This window comes from Martes martes (assembly GCF_963455335.1).
Source record: "Martes martes genome assembly, chromosome: 14".
Lineage (NCBI taxonomy): Eukaryota > Metazoa > Chordata > Mammalia > Carnivora > Mustelidae > Martes > Martes martes.
Window position 1 is genome coordinate 32,154,304 of NC_137902.1, and position 23,490 is coordinate 32,177,793.

Consider the following 23,490-nt stretch of genomic DNA (forward strand, 5'->3'; position numbering starts at 1 on the left):
TTCAGCGGAATACCTTAAATGAAAAGACATTCTGAAATGTTACGACCCTTTCTTCTTTCATTGCTAATATATTGAAGGCCTCATGTGATCCAGCCATTTAGACAGCAAGCCGGCTTTGCCTTCCACAACCTCCCTGCTGGTTTGCCCAGATGATCCCCAGCTGCCCTTCACTTCTCCACTTAGATGTTACTTCTTCCAGAAGCCTTTCCCAACAGCTTCCCCCTGCCCCTGCAAGACTGGATTAAGTGCCCCGATTCTGTGTGTCCCCAGCTCCGGCACCTGATTTGGGGTATCTCAGTTTTGTTGTCTTCTTACCTTCACTGGTCTGTGTCACCATTAGAGTGCTAGCGCCCTAAGGTCAGGGACCATGACACCTGATATATGGAAGGTACTCAGTAAATATAAGTACTTGTTGAGTGAAAGAGAAGATAAAAAAGTGACGGACCCCAGTTAAAGTTATGTATGATCTCCATTGCGGCGGGTGGGGGGTTGGATAAGATAATGCTCACAAATCATTATAATGCGGACAGGGAAGGAGAGTCAGGTAGTTCACCCTGAACGTTCAAGATAAGGAGAAACAATAAGCAACAGGAGGGAGAAGGTGGCAGTCTGGTAGACTTTGGAAAGAAAAGTGGCATTTGACGTTGGACTTCAAGAATAGGGACGTTTATAAGCAAATACCAAGAGGGTGTCATTTGAGGCAAGCAAATAACCCAGCCAAGACAGGTGGGAACATGAAAGGGGGTGTGGGAGATTTGAGCTTTGGGTGGGGCAGGTGTCCACAGGTGGATGGAAGAGGGGCGTCCAGGGAAGGGGCTGGGAGCAGAGCTGGAAAGCACGTAGACACCCACCGGAAACATCCAGTCACCTTCCTCATGGTCACGTGCCTCTTGTGAGTCCGTTGTCAGACTTCCCTGTTTGGTGCTAAGTCCCTGTGTGGCTGCTTCCTTCCGTCTTCGTCACCTCTCCAGTCCAGCCCCACCCCTGCCGCCCCCAACTCTGGGGGTGGATAAACACTTGTGAAAGCTTTGGCTTTTCACGCCTTTGTAGACTCCCAAACTGAAATCGCATTGGGTCAGTTGCTCACGTTTTTAGGTGTGTGTCCTTTAGACAGCGGAAGGTATGAATAAAGGGCAGGGGGTATTTCGGGGAACCACGGTGTAGTGGGGAAAGCACTGTGTCGGAAGTCGGGATCCCTGGGCTCTGGCCCAGTGCTGCCGGTGGCCTGCTGTGTGTCTTTGGATGAATCACTTCCCTTCTCTGGAAGCTTCCTCATCCATAAACAAAAGATTTAGACAAGAGAACTGAAGGTCTTTTTAGCATTGTTGTTTTACGATTAGCTAAAAATCCTGTGTGACTGAAAGGGGGAAAAAAGAACAAACTCAAAATTTTAAGTAAGGAGCTTATTGTAGACCTTCACAACGGAAAAATGAAAAGTTTTCCCCTTCATTTGGGGGGTGTACTAGGACAAAAACATGCATATAGACAAAACGCCCAAGAGTTCAGAATTATCCACCAAATTCTTGGATTCTGTCGGGCGTCATTTTGGCCAAGAAGATTTAGGATGATCAAGACCATGAAGGGGAAGATCATCTTACAAATCTTCAGTCATTAGCATCATCAACGATTTGCTGAGCTTTCCCCAGAGAGAGGCACCGTTTGCTGACTGGGTTCCAGCCTTGGTTTTTAAGAGTTCCTACAATGAGCATGAGAGATCCTCATAGAATTTCTGAATTCAAAAGAATCATTTCAGATCCTCTACTCCAGTGACCCAGACTTTTCTGGGTCACAGAACCTTTGAGAATGTGAGGTGAGCTGTGGACTGTGGCCCAGTAGTCTGGGGACGACGAGGGGCGTGCACACACAATTCTGCATCAAGTTTCAGGAGATCCACCCCTGAGTCCATCCAAGAACTTCCTGGGAGTCCGTGCACCCCAAGTCAAGAGCCCCTAGTCTATTCTACTTTTATCGTGAGATGAGAAAAGTGACAAAACTTTTGCGATATTTGTTTGGGTCCCAAAGGGAAGGAAGCCAGTCAACGATAGAAATCAGTATTGGGGAAAGCCGTGTGTCCTCAAAGCAACTGAGAAGCACCAGACAAACTACTTCACAGCCTCAGAGAAAGGCGAGGAGAGAATGCTGCTCAGGTGATGACAGAAACAGGCTTTGGTGGATTCAGAGGGGATGCCCCTTACTATGCGGAAGCTAGCTTTGTTCCCAGAAAGATAAGAACAGAGACATAGGCCTGCTTTGAGCACGGAAATTAAGGAAATCAGAAGTGGTAAGATACCCAGCTGAAAATGGGAAGCATTCTCATTTGCCTCACCTGGAAGGGAAATCTTCAAATGTGTTCGGACGGTGTGGATAGAGAGGGGCGCTGGCAGCAGTTCCCACAATAACCAGCAGGTGTTCCCTCAACATCTGAGGTCGGGAACTAAGACCTAAAGTTGAAGTGTCCACCCCTCCAAAGGTGTTAGGAGCCATGGCAGGTAGCCATAGCAACCGTCATGCCTGCTACAGAGTACATCCTGAGCTGACCTCCTGGTCAGTGACCTCTCCGGCTACTCTGATGGGTCCCTCAGGCAGAGCACAAGCATGGAGAATCAGGATGGAGTGGGGTGTACAGGACCCAGGGTCTGAGAGCCCGGGGTTCACATCCGGGCTCCTCAGTTCCCAGCTCACACATGTTGTAGTTTCGTAGGATGAGGTAAATGTGGACCACCCTGCTGAGTTACGAGGATGAAATGAGAGGCCATGGAGACTAACATATCCGGCACAGAGCCTGTCCCTGGGACTCTGTAAATACCCATTACGTGATATCGAGGTAACAGGGAAAAGACAGAAGCAACTTGCTTTATCCTCCTTACCCCATTCCACCTAAGAGAGGAAGATGGCGGGACAGGGAGGAGAAGAAAGTAGAAGATGGAAGAATCCTTCCACTCTGTGTTCCACAAATCCAGAATTTAGAAAACGTAAAATTTGCATTCTGTAAGTTAGTGCTTCTCCCCATTCTCTCTCACCTTGGGTATGAAGGCGTCCTCTTGGAAAGCTTTTGCTTCTTCATCTTTGAATACACATTTGCCATTTCTCCTCTGATTGCTTTAGGAGGGAAAGAGACCACACACTGTAGACCATGACAAGAAGGCTGAGCGTTTAAGTTTGGTGTTGTAATCAGATTCGAGTGATGACAAAGGAATGTGTTCTGTGTGGAGCAAGGAGACTGTATCTAGGTGGGGAACAGTTGGACCGATTGGTTGTAATTGTGTTTTATGTTTAAGCTAGGATCTTTTTCTTAATGAGCTCAAGGAGAACTTGGTCCTGTTGTGAGGGTCCTGTGGAAGTGTTCTAGAAAGCCAGGAGCCTGAATCAGTCAGGCCTCTGGCTCCTCTGGCCAAGTTTGCCTGCGGTGTTCCAAGAGCTGCGAATCAGCCACCACGCAGGGCAACCCCTCACCCCCCACACTGCCAGAGGAAGCCCTCCGTCCACATCTGGAGGCTGCGTCAGAAGCTCTCTACCCGGTCCTCAGGGGGCTGTGAGTGAGGTGCCTCCATTCTTAAGCCAGGTCAGCACCCCCCTCCCCACTCCCAGACCCTAGCTCTCAGTTCATAGGATGCATGCCCTTTGACCTTTATGCGAGAACCTCAGAGCCAAAAAGGATGTTTATGTAAATCATGTCCAATCCTCTTATTTTACTAAGAATTTGAAATCCAGAGAAACTCAACATTTTGCTCCAAAGACCATGAATTAGTGTTGTAGCCTGGCCTGGAACCCAGATTTCCTTGCACCCAGTCTGGTCTCCCCTGGGAGGCCAGTGTGGGTCACCAGAAAGAGAGGTGGGGTGGGGTCTGAGCAGATGACAGAGTAGGTGTGTGCAGTGGGTTGAGGAATGTCATCTCTGAGTGACTGGGACTGAGGGCCGGGGGTTGGGGAGGCGGGTGGGGGAACAGGAGTGCGGAAGGGACCTGTGATGCTTCCGGGGACTTGGACCACTCTGAGGTTGAGGACCTTAATCTTGTTCACATCTCCAGGACTTCCTGCTGTTTTTTACCCTATGGAGAGTTTATTTGGGGTTTCAAGGCTTTGGCACACACCCAAAGCTGGACGAGAACCTTGCTAACTCCTTGGGAGCACCAGGTGTTTGTGGATCCAGAGGGATTAATAGCCCAAGGGAGACTGGGGTCAGATTCCTGGGGGTCTTTTGTGAGCTGCAGATAGAAAGGCAACTGAGCAAGGCTTCCTGCAGGACTGCTCACTTGGGGACAATAAAACCAGCAGTCCAGGCCAAGGGGGGCAGTTTGTGAGTGTGTGTGCAAATACAGACGCGAAACAGTTTCCAGATCAGCAACTAACCCTGCTTGCTGCCGGAGGGGTGGGGGGGTGGAGTGCAGCTTGTGTGTGTTGGGGGTGGGGGGCTGATGGCTGTTTTTCTAAACGTGTGGGGGGGGGAACCTCGAATGTATCTCCAATAATTTGAAATTTTGCTTGGCATAGGATAATGCTCTCTTTATTCTTAATCTTGGCTGAGGTCGTAATTAGAATTTTGTCTACTTTTAGGCTTAAGTACAGGCAGGGGAGGGTTCAGAGCCTCACTATCCAGTAGGAATACAATGTGAATCATGTATGTAATTTAAACTTTCCTGGTAGTAAAATGGAATGAGTGAAATTAATTTTAACAATATATTTCATTTAGTCCAACATAGCTACTGTAATATTTAAACTATGAATGTAATTATATAGTAGTATATAATCAATCTAATTATTAGTAGTATAGTTTACGTTCTACATTTTGTGCTAAGTTTTTGAAATCCAGTTTATATTTTTACACTTACAGCACATTTCATACTGGTCATATCTCAAGTGTTATTGGCTACCATATTAGCATCGGTTCAGAGGAAAAGATATATAAAGGGGTACAACAGTTAGAAATGGGGCCGGGGGAGGGGGTACACCTGGGTGGCTCAGTTGGTTAAGTGTCTGCCTTCGGCTCAGGTCAGGACCCTGGGGTCCTGGGATCGAGCCCTGCATCAGGCTCTCTGCCCAGTGGGGAGCCTGCTTCTCCCTCTTCCTCTGTTGCTCCCCCTGCTTGTGCTCACTCTCTCTCTAAAATGAAATAAAATAAAATAAGATAAAATAAAATAGAAAATGGGGCCAGGGAAAGAAAAATAAATGCCGAAAGGAAAAAAATCTGAAGGTAAATGACCTTCAAAGTGAAAGGCAAATCCCTGCCTCGGATATCAGCAGTCTCTGTCTCTCCTGAGGGTCCACATTGCCACACACACCCCCGATCAAAAACTGGTTTCTGTCCCAACTACATGATATGTTTGATTTAAATGTAAGGAATGTATTTCAAACAGGGAGAAGTTGAACCTTAGGTAATAGGATAAATGTTTATCTTGCTTTTGTCCTTCCTTCCACAAACTGTGGGTAAGGAGTCCAATCATCCTTACCTCTCGGTGAGGTACCTGAATGACTGCAGTTTGTACTAGATGTCAACTTTGTCTAGATGTGAAGGCAATGATGGCGATTATCCTCTGATTTGCATATGACCCGAAACCAAGGAAGGTATTAGCTGGGTCAGTATCCCTTTCAGTACTGTGCATCCTTAAGTTAAGGACTGGGCCATATCTGTTACTGCACACTGTACCTTTTACATAAAGAAAAAGTATTCAGGAAGAGAAGTGACCTATTGTCACAAAGGGCAGAAGCTAGGTGTTGCTATGGTCTTAGCTGTCCCAACGGGACTCAAGAAGAAAGTAGTGTATGTCGCTTAGACACCGAGCACTCAGTATTCAGTGGCTTTGTCCCCTTGTGCAAACTTCATGCTTCCTTGAGCCTTAAAAGTCCTTTTCCACCTTCTCTAAGTCAAAGGGTTAGTGTAAAAGTCAGATGAGGTCATGGATCTCTATGTGCTTTGAAAGCTGGGGGTGTGTTTGTTTTTAAGTGCTTTGCAAAAAAGGGCTGGTAAAATACTCAGGTCCTTTTTAACATATCTAATGTACCAAACCTCTCTTAAGCACCAAATATTTGCTTGATGATCAAGTCTAGTCACTCCTTTGAGATTAAGTTCACCGAAAGATGCTACAGGGCTTCTGTAAGCTTTGGCCACCAAGTGTAGAGATTGTCCACATCCTCTTTCTGTTCTGCATTTGACCTGAGGTCATTAGGCCACCAGACACAGTTTGAAAATATTTTGGTTACTATGAGAACTTTCATTTTCATGAGGTGTGACCCACACTCATCAGTCTTGGCACATTCTAGCCAAAGAATCTCAGTGAAGGATAATTAAGGTCCCCTACAGCCTTACACTCCCAGATTAATGTCGACCAGCACCAGAGGCATCATCAGCAGAAATGTAGAGTCTTGAGGGCATGTGCTGGAATGACATGGGGTGTTACATAACTGATGAATCACTGACCTCTACCTCTAAAACTAATAATACACTGTATGTTAATTAATTGAATTTAAATAAAATTAAAAATTTTTGAATGTAGTCTCAGGATGCACCCCAGGTGTGTCCACTCGGACTCTGCCTGTTAACAGGGCTCCAAGCTGCACACACAAAGGGTTGAGAAGCCATACCCCCACAGCATCCCATCGAGTGATAGCACAGTGGCTGGGATCGGTTGCTCCCTTCCTCTCCAGGCAGCCCTTCTACCGGACAGCTCGAACTTCTAGAGTTTTCCCTCCTGTCAAAATCCTCCTGTCAGAGTACATTTCCTCCTTCTGCCCCATTAAAGCCCACATAGCAAGTGCTTAGAAATACTGTTACTTCGGCAATGACCTGAGATCAAGGAAGGGATTACACAGAAGCCTTGATCCAGAGGCTGGATGGGTGAGGCCACACAAGGTCACCTGGCAAAGACCAGCAGGTCCTGAGATGTTAGAGAAGGACCCTGAAAAGGCCTCTGGCAGGTCCGGCTCCTCCTTTACTTCTGCCAGAGTCCAGGGTTTAAAGGATTGGTGTCTTGAAGAAGTTTAGAGAACTTGAAGAGGTTTCCCAAAAGGACAGAATACAGAAGTGATGTCTGGGGTGGCATTCGGTCCTGTGAGACATGCTAAAGGATGAGGCCATTTACAGTGGAGATGAACTTGAGGTCATTTACAGTGGAGATGAACTTGAGGGGATGGTGTGGTGACACACGAGGCCAGCCCAGCAGCTTGACCTCTTGCTAGCTGTACGGCATTGGGGCATGCCCCAAACTCCCCCTCCCCCAGCATCAGCTTTCTGGGTTTTAAAATCAAACAGAATGATAAACCCTGTTCTGCCTATCTCCAGGGTTTCTGTGGGACTCATGGAAAATAATACCCGTGAGCACTCTTTTTTTTTTTTTTTAAAGATGTTATTTATTTATTTGACAGACAGATCACAAGTAGGCAAGAGAGGCAGGCAGGGAGAGAGAGGAGGAAGCAGGCTCTCCACGGAGCAGAGAGCCCGATGTGGGGCTCGATCCCAGGACCCTGGGATCGTGACCCGAGCCGAAGGCAGAGGCTTTAACCCACTGAGCCACCCAGGCGCCCCCCCGTGAGCACTCTTAATGACATGAGAAATGGTCTAAGGATGAAAGATCCAGTGGGACAGTAGATGAATCCGGAAAACAAATCTACCACTGACTTGCTGTATGACCTCAGGGGAGGCCCTGGGCCTCTCTGTGAATCAAGTGGGTCATATATAAAAGATCTGAGTGTCCTTATAGAAGGCCCCTAGTGACCAGGGCTTGTTGCTATTGGTACACGTTACCTAGAGGGTTTTTCCAAGAAGGATGGCTCTTCAAATACCTAGTTAGGGAGATTTCTTAGAGCTTGGAATTGAATCCTTTCTCAGGGAGATGATTCCAGACACTCTTCCTGGCCTATCCTGTGGGAGACCCACTTTAATAACGGGTCTGCTGGCCATAACTGCACCTGCGTTTCCATGTCAGCAGGTGGTAGCTGAGCCAGTGGGTGAAGAGTGATGGTTTCATTTCTGCAGCTGTGTCAGGACACCCAGTCCTATTTCTGGAAGCAAGCTCTGCCCTGTGAGATATCTGAACTCCTACCTGGCTGGAGGGTGTCCTGTGCAGACTTCTCTGGGGGAACAGTCTTGTCTGATACTTCAGATATCACCAAGGAGTTTTTCAGAAGCATTTCTGTTTGTTTTCATAAGTACACAGATGTGGCATACCTGTTAGTTTTATGAGCCTGCGTTGCCAGCGGAGGCTTCCAGTCAGCAAGATAACTGAAACTGGCTTTGGGGCAGCAGCCCCTCCGCAGATGCTTGCCAGTTGAGAGCAAAAGGACCAGTGTGTGTGTCTGTGGAGGCTCATAACTGTTCCCTAAGGCAGCCCTTCTGTGTCTCTCTCCTGCCGGTGTGGGGACCCTGTGTTCATGCTCAGCTCACTGTGCTCATATCCCTAACCTCCCATTCCAGTGCCTGGATGCTTGCTTCTAATTCTGTACATTGCATTTTCTCCTGTGCGCCCACCGTGTTGTCATGGAAACTCGATGGCCGTAGGCCATGAGTCTCCTGCGTCATCGAGTGTGATGGTGTGGTACGTGTATTTGCTCACACTTTTATTTTGAATCCGTTCCAATGTGACATCTGCTAAAATGTCTCCCTTATAATTTGCTTGGTGATCACAGCCTTCTCATCATTCATTGAGAGCAGGACCTGATCTCACAGAATCTGAAAAGAGCTATGTGGTAAGATGCCTGTTGAATAAGACCGTAGCTTTCCTAAAGAGAATCCTTACTGACTTCTAGAGTCTCAGCTGGAGTAATGCCTGGCTAACTCGCAGAGCCATTATTTGCAAGAGTTATATGGCTCTTGTCCCAGAGGGAAATGTTAGGCCCACCCCTTCCCTCTCAGAGAGCAGAGGAATTTAGAGACAATATCTGTACTCTGCCTACATGTGGGATGAAAGTAACGGTTAGTGCATGATCGGGGAATCCATACTTGCATTTCTATCCTGAAGTTATTCCATTTGTGACAGTTGCTCACTAATTACAGGCTTTTATGCTGCTGCCTTTTTTTTTTTAATATTCATACTAAATTCCAAATTCTTCTGTATCTTACCTGTTTTTTCCATGCTTACACCTGGATCCCTCCTGCACTCCACTACTGGAATATCTATTTTTTTTAACCTGGATCTTCAACTCTGTTGTTTCCCTGGACTTATGTGCTTCGTCTGGAATGTTACATCTCTTCCTCTCTCTTTTTTTTTTTTTTGTTTTTTGTTTTTTGTTTTTTGTCCCCATGTTGACTGTTTATGGGGGTTTCTGGATATCGGGGCCACTCACAGGAAGCAGTTTGCAATGAGATCATAAACATTGCCGAAAAATCTGTTCATTACTGCAGCACTGTCTCTCATCCCCTTGACTTTCATCACAAGGTATCCCCTTCTGACAATAAATCATCTTTAATCATTTCTCAGCAACCTCAAGCCCAGCAGCGAAGAGTCACCCCAGATAGGAGTCAAACCTCACAAGATTTGTAAGTACACTTGAACTTCCTTTCTCATTGTTTTTAGTAGACTGTTGGCTTTAAAGAATGAGTCATTGACCAAGTATGGGGCAGCTATCTGGGGGAATGAACTAGTCACCCCAAGCTTCTCTGAGGATTTCTAGTGGAGGCCACGTTTCTCATCAGCCAACACGAAACAGGTGCTGGGCTGGTAACTAAAGGAGGTCACAGACTACTGAAAGATAGAGACCAGGAAAGACTGAACTGCCATCCGGGGCAAATAAGGGCAATGGTGACTGGCTTCAGTCCTAGTATTGTGGGAATATAGAGGAAAGAGTTATTCATTCTGCCTAGAGGAATAGAGTTGATCTACTCATTTAAAAAAAAAAATCATTGACTATCTCCTGTGCTGTAAGCATATAAGGGTAAACTCCATTCCCAGAAGAAGAGAGATTTGGAATGAGCATTGAAAGACACATTGAAGGGGCCCCTGACTGACTCAGTCAGTAGAGCATGCAACTTGATTTCAGGGTCATGAGTTCATGGGGGACCCAAGCAGTGAGGTTGTGGGACCTTCGCCCACCTGTCTCCACTGTGTGGGAGTGAGGATAGAGAAGCAGGTATCCAGAGTCATCTCCCAGAGCTGAGGTTAGCAAGGCAGCCGTCGTGGAAGTGAAGGGGAAGATGAGGTATTCTAAGGAGTCCAAGTTGGATGGACACAGCAGGCAAGTATGGAAACATCAAAAATGTATTCGCTTTCCAACTGGAAAGTTACCTGCAACTCTTCGTGCCTCGTTGCAGACCTTCCTTCTGGTAGACAGAGGCATCTACTGATCATCAATACACTTGGATAAATGTATAAAATTAAACGGTCCCTTAGTTTTAGCAGAGGAAAATGAACCTCTCCTTCCCGGGGACTGGCTCCTCTTACTCGTTTCTAGTCTCATTTGCCCACTCACTGGAATTCGCTGGCGTCTACTGGAAATGGTAGCTGGTTGGCTCATTTGCAGAGTTTTGCCCACTACTGTTGTGTTTCAGAATAGTAATACACAGAATCGTGAAGATGCTTCTTAAGGAATAAATGAAAACAAACTTTTCCGTGTCGGATTTCTTCACAAGTAGGGCCAGCATCCTCCAGTGAGCTGTTGTCAGGACAGACGGAACAGCACAGACCAGATTGCCTTAGGCCAACTAACAAGTAAATAAAAATCTTACTCCCAGACATCACTGGGATACAAAGAAAGCAAAAAGCTTTCAAGAATTTTGGGAAAGGGACATCACATTTAAAAACAATTAACAAGGGGCACCTGGCTGGCTCAGTCAGAAGAGAGTTCAGCTCTTGATCTCGGGGTCAAGGGTATAGAGATTACTTAAATGAATAAATAAAAAATTTTAGGGGCACCCGGGTGGCCTGGACGGTTAAGCATCTGGCATGATCCCAGGGTCCTGGGATCTAGCCCTACATCAGACTTCCTGCTCAGCAGGAAGCCTGCTTCTCCCTCTCCCACTCCCCCTGCTTGTGTTTGTTCCCTCTCTCATTATCTCTCTCTGTCAAGTAAATAAAAAAAAGTCTTAAAAACTTTAAAAAAGGGGCACCTGGGTGGCTCAGTGGGTTAAAACCTCTGCCTTCGGCTCAGGTCGTGATCTCGGGATCCTGGGATCGAGCCCCACAACGGGCTCTCTGCTCAGCGGGGAGCCTTCTTCCTCCTCTCTCTCTCTCTGCCTGCTTGTGATCTGTCTGTCAAATAAATAAAATCCTAAAAACTTTAAAAAATAAAAACAATGAAATATGTATTAGCATATTAAGAAACTCAAGGTAAGCAATTGGAATGTACTTTTTATATCTTTATATCCATATAACTATATATATACATATATGTGTGTATATATGTAGAACAATTTTTTTATGCTCTCCAGTGTATATGTCCAGAATATAGTGTCTATCTCTGGACCTAAGTTACTTCTTCTTCTTCTTCTTCTTCTTTTTTTTTTTTTAAACTTCTGATTGTCCCTGATAATCTGCATACTTTCTCCTATGTTAAGAGAAAGAAAAAACTTTGGTTAACTTTAAAGAGGGGGCATCTGGGGTGACTGAGTGGCTCAGTGGGTTAAAGCCTCTGCTTTCGGCTCAGGTCATGATCCCAGCCCGCATCCGGCTCTCTGCCCACCGCACCCCCCACCCCACCCCCACCTGCCTCTCTGCCTACTTGTGATCTCTGTCAAGTAAATAAATAAAATCTTATTTAAAAAAAAAAATAGAGGGGGAATCTATGGGACACCTGAGTGGCTCAGTGGGTTAAGCCTCTGCCTTCAGCTCAGGTCATAGTCTCAGGGTCTTGGGATCAAGCCCTGCATCGGGCTCTCTGCTCAGCAGGAAGCCTTCTTCCCGCCCCAGACCCCACCTGCCTTTCTGCCTGCTTGTGATCTCTGTCAAATAAATAAATAAAATCTTTAAAAAAAAATAAAGTGGCGGGATATAAACAAAATGTTTAGCTACGGTAACTAAAGGAAACTAAATAAAAGGACTTGTCATAACCTTACTCGTCAGAGGCTCCCCATCCCTAGCAGTCTTCATTTCCTTATTCTATGCTGAGTGGATCCCCCCAAAGTCTACCCTGCCAGGGAAGTAGCCATTAAAATACTTCCATCCCCACTGATGAGTACGAAACACTACCCATGTGTTGGTTTAACTAAATTGGGCTTTAAAAATTCATTATTTGATCCTGTCAATGTTTGAATTAATGTCTCTCATTTTTAGGTTTAGCTACCAAGCATTGTATAGCTATATACCCCAGAATGATGATGAATTGGAACTCCGAGATGGAGATATTGTTGATGTCATGGAAAAATGTGATGATGGATGGTTTGTTGGTAAGTGATCTCCTCATGCTTTTCTTACTAGTTGTGTATCGAAGGAGTAACTAGGAGCGACAAGCCACATAAAAGGCAATCCTCGCTGCACAGAAAACAGAACCTTCTCAGATCCGGATCTGCTGTTGGGCATACTTGCTTGCTCTGAAGACCGTGTGGGTGACACTAATGGTACCGGACCCAAAATCCGAACACGCCAATGCAGCTGCACAGGAGGGCAATTGTCAGATTACTGGAGTTCTGTTTGTATTTCTGTTGCACATTTTATCTGTTCTACATTTGAAAATTTTATTTATTTTATACTCTTAGGAAACAACACAAGAGAATTTGAGCGTAGGTCTCAACCGTGAAACTCAAGCGTATGTGTAGACATTCCAAAGACCTTATTTACTTATTTACAGGCTTCCCATAACTTTAATCAAAGCAACCTGCTTAATTAAAACAAAAGATTCACCGTTAGAGAACAGAAGAAAGATCAATATTTTTTGAGATTTCACTACAAAGCAGATACTTGCTCAATATGCTTGGTTATTGAAGTTCTCGATAAATAGCCCGTGACACAAGAATTATCTTCAGTTCACAGACTCAAAAACTGAAGCCCAAAGAGGTGACATAAGTAGCCCAGGTCACCCAGGTAGCCGGTCGTGGGTCCAGTACTCAGACTCAGGAGTATCCGTCCCAGAGCTTCTGTTCTTTCTCCTCAGGCACAAATATGCTCTTGGGAGCCACTGACTCACTTTTTGCCTCTGTTTTCCCCTTGTACAAATGGCTTTACCTTTATCTTCTTTCTAAGACCGGCTCCTTCCTGATCTCTCTGGAAAATCCTTGTTAACGTGTAGTCCTCTCAGGGCTGGGGTAGTGAGGATGGCAAGGCCCCAGCAGAAATGGGAAGCCAGAAGAATTTGCCTGGGACTCACCGGCCTCTTAGAAAGCTGCCCCATTCTCCAGGTCCCCAGAAGCCTGTGGCCCCTCAGCATCCTCGAACTGCTCCGATCAGAAGGAAGTCAGGTCTGCGAAGTCGGCAACACTCCAATGGAGTGTCGTCAAGCCATGAATGGAATTTAAAATTTTCTGGAAGCCACCTTGAAAGAAGTAAAATGAAACCTGTGAAACTAATTGTAGGGATATAGTTTATTAACACCATTGCATTCAAAATGTTGTCATTTGAATGCGGAATCGGTATAAAAAATGGTTAGTATGAAAAGAAGAATGTAAACGGTCTTCCTCAGCCTTGGAATTCTGATGTGTGTTTTGCAGATCGGGTGTAGCGGTTCAGACTGGGCACGTTTCCAGTGCCCAGTCACCGTCCGTGTCAGTCGTAGGAGAGCGCAGCTCTGCTGTAGATTCACTGTTAAACCCCTCCAGGACTATTTACATTTTTTACGAGAACATGGGGTGGGGTGAGGGGAATACCTCAATCCCTCAAATGCTTCAGAACGGAGCCTAGTGCTCAGAGGAGAATCAAGTAACCTAGCGGACCTCATTTTTCCTGTCCATAAGCAAAGGTGCGAATCAGCTATAGGAGCACATCTCTGGCCCTTATCATCTCAGTTCTCTGCAGCCTCCTGCGGGGGGGGGGGGGGGTCCTCCCTCAGGGGTCAACCAGTTGTTTTAGATGTCTTTAGCATTGATGCTTTCTTTTAGCTTCGGGCAACAGCTCCAACCTGCCGGTAATGGCTGCTTGGAATGCTGTGGTCCCTGGGGTTGTGAAGCTGTATCCACGCCAACTGGGAAAAGGATGCAAGTGTCCCAATTGTGCTGTTGGCCAGTGAGTGCGGACCAGGGACATGGCCTGCATCTGCCACCACCCCCAGCCCCAGCTTTAGAATGTCAGTCCCAAGGGAAGGAGCCAGGTTAGGGATCCGGCAGTTCGGGATGTGGAACAGTGCAGGAAGGCCTTGTGCCCCCGTAGCTCAGTGTTCCTGCCTCAGCGGGAGCCTTGGCGAGGTGAGCAGCAGAGACAAGAGTCGGTCCAGGGCTTAGGCACGGGCTTCGGAGAGGAATTTCCTTTTGATGTGTGCCCCTATCCAGGGGACTTTCAGAAATCGTACAGTTTAGAAATTCGAAATCCCTGGTATCTTGTGTTGAATAAATGGGTTCATCTTTTTCCAAAAAAGGAGAAGTATTGGAAAGAGCAGTGGGCTGGGAGTCAGGCGTCCTGGGTTCCAAGCCTGCTTCTGATGCTTGCTAAACTGTGGAACTTAAGCTCTCTGGGCTTCCCATTCCTCGTCTGGAAAGGGGGCTGGGGGTAGTCCCGAGAGTGCCTGCCTGGCTTACGACCCAGCATTATTTTGCAGTGTAAAAGAGATGAGACAGGGAGAAGTGCTTTGGAAACCACACGCTGTCCTTCACGCTGCAAGGTTGTTATCAAAGGGCTCTCTCCAGGGGCGCCTGGGTGGCTCAGTCCGTCAAACGTCAGGCTCTTGGTTTCCTCAGGTCATGGTCTCAGGGTTGTGGGATCGAGCCCCAAGTTGGGCTCCGTGCTTGATGGGGAGTCTGCTTGGAATTCTCTCTCCCTCTGCCCCTCCCCCCGCTCATGTGTGTGCACTCTCGCTCTCTCAAATAAATTAATTTAAAAACCAACAACAACGACAGAGGGCTCTCTCTGAACTCATGGGTGAGCTTTCTGATTTTGCTTATGTTCTGTTTGTTTTTCTATAGGTACTTCAAGAAGGACAAGGCAATTTGGTACTTTTCCAGGCAACTATGTAAAGCCTTTGTATCTATAGAAGATTGAAAACCGGAGATTATTTTTTATTGGAGGATGAAGCATAACTCATGAACTGGTCTCTTTATTTAAACGTTGAGTCGGTAGGAAAACTAATGCAGTGGATAAAGTAAGAAGCAAAAGAGAGGGACAGAGAAGTGTTGTGTCTAAAGCCCGAGTCTGTCTACGCTGACAGCATATCAGGCAAGCCGGACTGAGGAAAAAGGAATGAGGCAAGTCTGTATTTACTTAGCTGCTTCTGGGAGCCACTCCAAGCGTTCCCCGCCTCTCCCCTTCTTGGGTAATCTGACCTGTAACATAGTCCAGGATCAGTGAGGTCAGAAATGCCTCCTGCTGCCCTGGCCTTGAGCAGCTCTGGCTCGACGTGGCCATTTAGCCAGAAGCAGCCCTTGGGACACCAGGCAGATCCCCAGCCGTTCTCCAAAGGCTCCGTACCCCAGTCACCCAGAGCCCACCGGTTTCCCAACGTTGCTGGAAATCTGCTTAGGCAGCCGAGGCCTCCCCTGGACAGTGGTGGAAGCTACTAGGCTCTTCAAGACCATGTGCCTCGTTCCCAGGGTACATGGGGCAATGGAGGGAGCATGGGGGTGCCCTGTGCGCTGAGCCTGCACGCGCCATGGCCCTCGACGCCCCTGGTGTTCAGACAGAAAAGCACATGAGGTTTGCCGGTGGAAGTGGGGTGCCCAGGTCAGGTAGTTAAATTTGTGTTTCCAAGTGATGACGTTAGGAAGTTCTGTAGCTGTCAAGGTCGCTTGCAACGTGACCCTTTCCCATATCACTGACTTTTGTAAATGGTCACCTTCGGCACAATTTCATTTACCAGAATGCCAGTGCTAACCTTTCTTTTCTGGATTGTTTTTGGTCAGGGCATTTTGAGGTGGCTAGGCCTATTCTCTCAGAGAACCAGGGATGGCGTTTAGTGAATCGTTGAACAGAGACCATTGCACGCTGGACGCTGGCGCCACCGAGGAGCAGGACGTGCCCCACGCCCTAGACTCACTGTGTCCTCATTTGTACTCCCTGAAGCAGGTTCAGGAACCGCCCACGAGGTAGTCACCCAGGGTCCTCACCCTGGTGAGGCTGCTCTTCGGAAGCACAGAGGCTGTGGCCCTATGTGCGAGGTAGTGATTCTGCCGCTCCCGGGAGGTCTGTCCTCCGTGGGGCCACATGGGAGGAAGGAGGCCCCTGTGACACCCTGGGTGCTCAGTCACAACTCCATCCAACTTAAGGATGTTGGTCAGCCTCTCTGTTAGAGATCTCTTGAAGAAATAGGGACTGGCCCACCTGCCTGTTGGGAACTCAGAGGTGATGGGAGAGGCAGACACACAAAACTATTGGGTCAAGAGAGACTGTGATATGTGCTAAGAAGGGTATATGAGAGAAGAGGAGGTTATCTTTCCCTGGAGAGACTCTAGAAAGCATTGTCGTGTTTCTCTCTCCATGAACTCACTCTTGAACAACTAGGCTGCTGGAAGAACCTTTGTCTGAGGGTAGTTTATGGCCAGAAATTCTTGGAACTGTTTCCAGAGTCTTCAGACTCTCATCCTCCCCACAAATACACATCCAAGGTCACAAATAAGAACAGCAGTTCTAGGTAGGTAGACTGTGTACAGGAATCCTGGCTCTCTGCATATAGCTCAGAATTGCCCCCCAACCATTGTCCCAGAGTCTGGAGTCTTTACAAGGAGGCAGAGTCTGTCTTCAGTGCCTCTGCCTCACCTTCTGTCTCTGCCACTCACCTGCTACCCATCAGCTCTGCACCCCTGTGCCCCCATCAGACAGCCTCATTCTCTCCCTGTCCTTCTTTCAAGTCCTCGTCTCAGGAAAGAAAATGCTGCTGACTCCTTCACACTAGAGTGTAAATGACTGATAAGAGGAATGTGTTAACTTCTTCCTGGAGACATTTGTTTTTAACTAGGACAGAGAAGAGCCTTAACCCCAAGGGATGAGGCTATGGAACTAATGGTGGGGGTAGGGGTGCCGGTGGTGGGGGAGGATCTTCCTGGGTAGAAGGAGCCTCTCTGAGTCTTTAAATCAGACTCCCTGTTTGGAAGGTCCACTTCCCCCGGGGGTGCTGTTTGATTCTCTCTGAGGGAATATAGTACAAGTGCATATGCACGTGCGTTTTGCACGACAGCATTTCACTCATTTTTGGAATGTAACTCCTATATTGGCTAACGTGTTTCCTGGTCTGTCATAGATGCAAACCATTAATAATAATCTTACTCTAATAGTTCTGTTTGTTTTTTTTTTTTTTGAGGGGTGCTTCTTGATTCAGTAGGTAATTTTGAACACCTCTTTAAATACAGCTAGAAAATAAAACCAATTTGTAAAGCCACATTCGCGTATGATGCCAGCCTCACGCATTTGTAGATCTTCAGAAACCCAGGTATGCCTCACCGATTTGCCAGTCTTTAACAAAATCATGTGAAAATTTGCATCAAACTTCAGCTTCCTATGTATGACAAAACAAGGAACCAAGGTTTCCAATTGCTCTTTTGTCCTCAGACATTTAGTAATATAAAATACCTATTTTTATGCGAGATATTTATACAAGTTTATTAATAGCAAGCGCAACTAACTGGCACCATGCCTTGCAACACATTTTGATATATTCGCCATGCTTCTGGGTAAAGGCAAGCCCCAACTACTTATCTTTTGCAGTCTCTCTCGGATCAGTAAAAGAAAAAAAAATCATATGCGTAAGAAGTAGGACTGTAAATATGTATATTTAACTTTGTATAGCCCATGTACCTACTTTGTATAGAAAAATAATTTTAAAAATTTGAACTGAAGGGGGGTAAAATAAGGAAGTCATGAAGTTTTTTGCATTTTTATTTAAATGAAGGAATTCCAAATAATTCACCTGCAGATTTTTAGCACAAAAATAGCCATTGTAAAGTGTTAAAATTTCAAATAATCATTTTTTCTGGGAGAGAAGGTAATTGTTATCTCAGTTATAGGTTTTTTTGTTTTTTTTTAAATTTTGTTTTTGATTTTTTTTTTTTTGCAGTCCTATTTATCTACAGTAGGTATAAGTTCTTTTGCTAGAATAGGTCACTACAGAGAAGATTATATTCTGAGAGAAAAATAACTGACATTATACATAACCAATTAATTTAAAGTGTTGCCATTTTAATCACACACGGAGAGCATGTACTATACCGAAACAGATTGTTCTCTTCATTTATTTTTCTTTATTGCCGTGGATCGATTTGATAAATGGGTGTGTTGAGATACTACATTTGCTGTACGTATTATTTAATAAACTTTATTCAGAATTGCGTGGCATATGTTTGTTCTTACCATTCATTGTTTCTTTCCTTCCTTCGCCAAGTTTCTCAAGGGAGACTTATATTCACGGCTTCGACATCACATCCTCTCCTTTTCCCTTCTTAATCACATACCATCAGGCTTTGCTCCTGGAAGACCGCACTTCTTACCTTACTCCTTTCTCAATAAGCTAACTCTGTCACCTCCTCTGAATTGGCCGCTATTGACCATCCCACCGTGCTTTCCATTCTGATTACAAAAATAATGTGTCTTTAAGAGCAAAAGTAGAACCGTATAGAGGCGCCTGGGTGGCTCAGCTCAGGTCATGATCTCAGGGTCCTGGGATCAAGCCTGCATCAGGCTCTCTGCTCAGCGGAGAGCCTGCTTCCTCCTCTCTCTCTCTCTCTGCCTGCCTCTCTGCCTACTTGTGATCTCTGTCTGTCAAATAAATAAATAAATAATCTTAAAAAAAAAAAAAAAAAAAAAAAAACCTTTTTTTTTGCAGTGGGTCTTGATTTGCTCCGCAAGACGTGGGTATGGAAATGATACGCATTTGGTTTTTCTAAATGGAGTTAAATGGGCTATGAGCCTTCTCTTGCTTTGGTGGGTGAAAATGCAGCCTGTCCCCTCGCAAACCAAGTGTGTGAAGATGGTGGCATAGGCATCCAGCCTCCCCTGGTATCGTGGCTAGGACTGCTCCCATCTCTGTGGGGCGGGGCCTGCTGTGCACAAAACCAAACCTCCCCCTTCCCCTGGTTCTGTCCTTCTCCACCTCTGTCAACTCAGCACTGCCACCTCTTGGGGGTGATTCTGTGGCATCCCTCTTGGTGGGCTTAGAGGTCTAACAGGGGAGAAGCGTTGTCTTCCAGGGGTCTGACAGCCTCAGGACTGAGCCTGGGGTCACAGGCACTACTTTCAGGCCAGTCATCCCTTCCAACAAATCCATCAGCTGTATTTTCAGAGGTCGTTTAGAACCCAGCGTTGTCAAGCCATCAGCACTGGAATCCAAGCCATTTTTTCTCTGGGTCCTTGTAGTCACTTTCTAACTCGCCTTCCTGCTTTTGCCCTTGCTGCCTCTACTCTGGTCTTAAGAGCAACCAGAATGATCATTTTAAAGTCTATCCAAAACCCTCTAGGGGCTTCTCACATCACTGAGGGGTACCATGGCCTCAGGTCCAGTGGTACACTGTCCCACCCCCCTCCCTTACCTCTGGCTTCATTTCTTCTTCTTCCTTATGGGCTCAGACTCATCAAGCACCCTTCAAGTTCAGGATCCTCCGTCTGTCTTCTGTGCCTGGAAGACCCTTGCTGCTGGAGCTGCATGGCTTTCTTCCTCCCTCTCTTTACATCTTTATGTTGCCTTCTCAACAAGGCTTTCTCTGACCACTATGTATAAGAGGACCCTACTGTTTCCACCCAGCATCCTCTCCCCCTTCTCTTCCTCTGTGCTTCATAACTCATCAGCATCTGATCATTTGTTTCACAATCCTGTAAAATCCTTGAGGTTTGATTCCATTTGGCTTTTATGTGCCCAGCACCAAGAAGAGTGCCTAATATAGTTGGCACTCAGTCACTTGATCAAGTAAATGGGTAAGTAAATGAACCCCTGGGGCCAGAGATCTTAGAACTCACAATACTAATAAGGAAGGAAGGGATGTGTTAACAGTCCTTTTTCTTATAGCAGCAGACATAGAACAGCAATTAATCTCAAATTATTCTAGACTCGTACAAACAGCAGGTGAGAATTTTCTGTAATTACAGTCACCTCCCCACAGAGATTACTGCAGTTGACTACCCTTTGTATGGTCCTCTGCGCTTTCTTTGCACAGTACACACACACACGCACACACACACGTCTATAAACAAAAGCTTTGCATAGTCTTATACACTCCCCCCCCCTTTAACAATAGAGCTTGGACATGTTTCCATAATTTACTTAACCAATCCCCTATTGATGCAAACATTGCCAGCTTTTCCCCCCACAATAAACAATGCTGCATTGAATACAATTATTGGCTCAAAGAGCAAGAACATTTCAAATCTTGAGATACTGCCAAATTGCTTTCCAAAGTGTATCACATCGGTTTATACTCCCGCCAAGTCCATGGGAGTGTCTGTTTCGCCACCACCCAGTCATCTGCTTCCATGGAACGCTGTTCCTTAGTTCGTCTGCCTTTTCACTGGTCAGCCCTCTTTCTAGATCTTTACTTGCATTCCCAGCTGTCTTATTTTCTCTTAACACATGCTCCTTCAGGGAGTAGATCCCTCACAATGTAATTTGGCAGAAAGAGTTGTCTGAGGGCTCCCATCGATGATAAGTGGTAGAAACCTAACACCACTGGCCATTCTTGGGTCAAGTCACTGGAAAGAAGGGAGTTGGAACCAGCCTCAGGCAGGAGTGAATCCAGATTCTCAAACTCTCGTATTTGTCTTGTTCTTGGCGCCGTTGACTTGGTTGGCTCCATTTTCACCTACCGAGGGCTGCAGTAGGAAACATGAGCTGTAGGCAGCTCTGGGCTCATTCTTACAGGTCTCTGACTCCCTTTTCTAGGGAAAAAGGCCTTCCTGTTGCGCTTCCCTGAAAACAGTTCCAGACCCTGCCAGGTCCAACTTGGATGGTCATCCTTCCTTTGACTAGTTGCTGGCCAAAACGGGTGTAGTAGGAGCGATAGCCTCACCAACATCATGTGGACTGGGGGAGAGGAGGAGGCCAGGGGAGGGGTGTGCTGCTCTAAGAAGGAAGAAGGCATCTAGATCGATAACTCAATGTTCCCCTGTGCAAGCAAGGCTCCGAGCGTTACTGTGACAAGCTTTGGAAAATGGAATACCATTGCCCTCTCGATACAAATGCCTGTGAGCTGATGCAGGCTGTGTGCTGAAACTCTTTAGGCCAAAGTCTTGAGAAGAACGTGGTGGAGAGCACAAGATGGCCCCCCAGAGAAGGGGTTTGATGTGACCCTGAGGGCATGGCACAACTGTATCGCGTGCTAAAAGTACTAGGACTCCTCTGAAAGAAAAAGGATTCGTGTCTCAAAAGACATGAAGAATGTTTGCGTGAGTTGTACCTAGGTGTATTTGCCAGGTCTTGGCATGTTGCGATCAAAAGTGTCTTGGGAACACTTGGCTGAGGCCCTTCAGACAAATGAAAGGAGTTACTGCTTGATACAAGTCATCTGTGGCATGGATTAGCCAGGCGGGAGGTTCGGATTGAACATACTCAAGAAAATTGAAGATGAACCCATAGATGGAAGAGCCCGTGATGAGCCACCCGAATGGCCACGTGACCCTGGTTTATGCTGTCTGTCCTGGGGCGCAAGTACTCTGCTCCTCTAGCACTCTCACCCTGACGTCAGCAGAGGCAAAACACTGGGTACAGTAAGAGTCTCTGGCCCCTCTGGCTTACCGGTTTTTAAAGTGAGACCAAAAGGGGTGCTTGCCTGGCTCAGTCAGTGGACCAGGCGACTCTTGATCTCAGGGTCATGAGCTCGAGCCCCATGTTGGGCATGGAGATTCCTTTTTTAAAAAATGAAACCGACGAACTTAAATGAATCTGTAAAAAAGAGGGAGAGGTGAGAATCATCTTCTAGATAGTAGCCTAAATCACATAGATTGATATGAGTTTGTATCATCAAGGTCACTGGATCTCCAAGTGTGTCCCGTGGGCCTGCTGGAGTCCCTAGGCCCTTTCAGCAGATGTATAAAGCCAAAACTGTCTTCATAATAATGCCAAGATGCTCGTGGTAGCCGGCTTCCATGAATGCCTCTGGTGATCCCTACCTCCCAGCATTCACGCCCTTCTGCACTCTGCCAAGGCTGGTCTGGGGAACCAGTAGATTACGGCACAAGAAATGGCATGTCACTTCCAAGACTAGGTCATACAAGCCATTGTAGCAGTTGTCTCTTGTTCATGGGGAGAAGTTCTAAGACTGGGGTGCCTGGGTGGCTCGGTTAAGCATCTGCCTTCAACTCAGGTCTACTCGGGTCTCAGGATTGAGCCCCACATCGGGCTCTCTGCTCAGGGGGAGTCTGCTTCTCCCTCTCCCTCTGCCATCGCCTGCCCACTCTCTCTTGATTTTCCCTTTCTGCCTCTCAAATAAAATGTTTTTTTTAAAAAGAAGTTCTAAGACCTAGTTGTCATATTGGGTAAATGTGCTAATTCTTCCCAAAGGGAGGGCTATTACAACACTGGGCTGGGAGTCAGAAGACCTCGGTTTCAGTGCTGCTTCAGGTGCCTTGGTTGTGAGTCCTCAGAAACACCACTCCAGTTCTCTGGGCTGGGGTTTCGTCACCGGGGAAGGGGAGACACCAGGACCAACGTGGTTTCTGTTACAAAGGAGGAAAAGGACATGATGTTTGAAAGGCAACCTGCAGTGCCCAACCAGAGGATTCCTGTTCCTCCAGTGTCTGCTCTGTCCCAGCGTTTTTCATGCATTTTCTCATTTACTTCTCATACCAACCCTGATCTCCACTAATAGCTGAGGCACCTGAGACAGAGGAGTTCAGCTCAAGGATATCCAGCACGTAACAGGTTTCAGTCTGACTCCAAAGCCGGTGTATTTTCCACTGCTCGCAACCTGCTGCCTCCAAGCCAGGACAGACAGCCAGGACAGACAGCTGGGACAGACAGCCGGGACAGACAGCTGGGATGAGTCTGCAGACCAGTATACCTCAGAACGTCAAAACTTCACCTAGAGATTATAACATCTCCAAGAATCCCCTCATGGGATAATGCTAACAGTGATAACCATTTGATGAGCACCTACTATGTGCTTGAACATTAAAAGTTCAAAACAGGTCAATTTCCTCAGTCTTCTGCCAGAGCCAAGATAGCAGCGAGGACACAGAAGAAAAATTCAGGTGCCCCCGCCAATTCCATATCATCTTCTCTTCTACCACTCATGAGCCTCTCCAAAGTGTGGTCCAGCCTCGGTACTCGGACTCCCTCACCACACCCACCCTTTGTCACCTGCCCTGGGGCTCCCCTATGCAGTGTTACAGATCTGCCAAGCTCAGAGCCCCCCGCCCAAGAATTTGTACTCTCCATATTATCTATCAGTTAAGAATGTCTTCAACTACAATAGCAGATGGCCCCCAAATGGGACAGCTTATGTGACAGATGTGTCTCATTATCTCACAGAAAAGATGAACTCTGGTTAGTCTATCTGACTCCCCTGGCCTT

General features: G+C 46.6%; 1 protein-coding gene across 3 annotated transcripts in view; it reads left to right on the forward strand.

The window, feature by feature from the left end:
* SORBS1 (sorbin and SH3 domain containing 1) overlaps window positions 1-18,329 on the forward strand; it is a 224,987-nt gene extending 206,658 nt beyond the window's left edge. For 2 of the 3 annotated variants that reach the window (XM_080822788.1, XM_080822789.1), the window contains 3 exons: window positions 9,411-9,469; window positions 12,198-12,310; window positions 14,972-18,329. In XM_080822788.1, the coding sequence (XP_080678914.1) occupies window positions 9,411-9,469; window positions 12,198-12,310; window positions 14,972-15,039 (240 nt within the window). In that variant the 3' untranslated portion in view covers window positions 15,040-18,329. Of the gene's footprint in view, window positions 1-8,619; window positions 8,680-9,278; window positions 9,470-12,197; window positions 12,311-14,971 lie in introns of all 3 variants that reach the window. The other variant, XM_080822787.1, reaches the window with a different exon arrangement.
* Window positions 18,330-23,490: the final 5,161 nt, after the last annotated feature.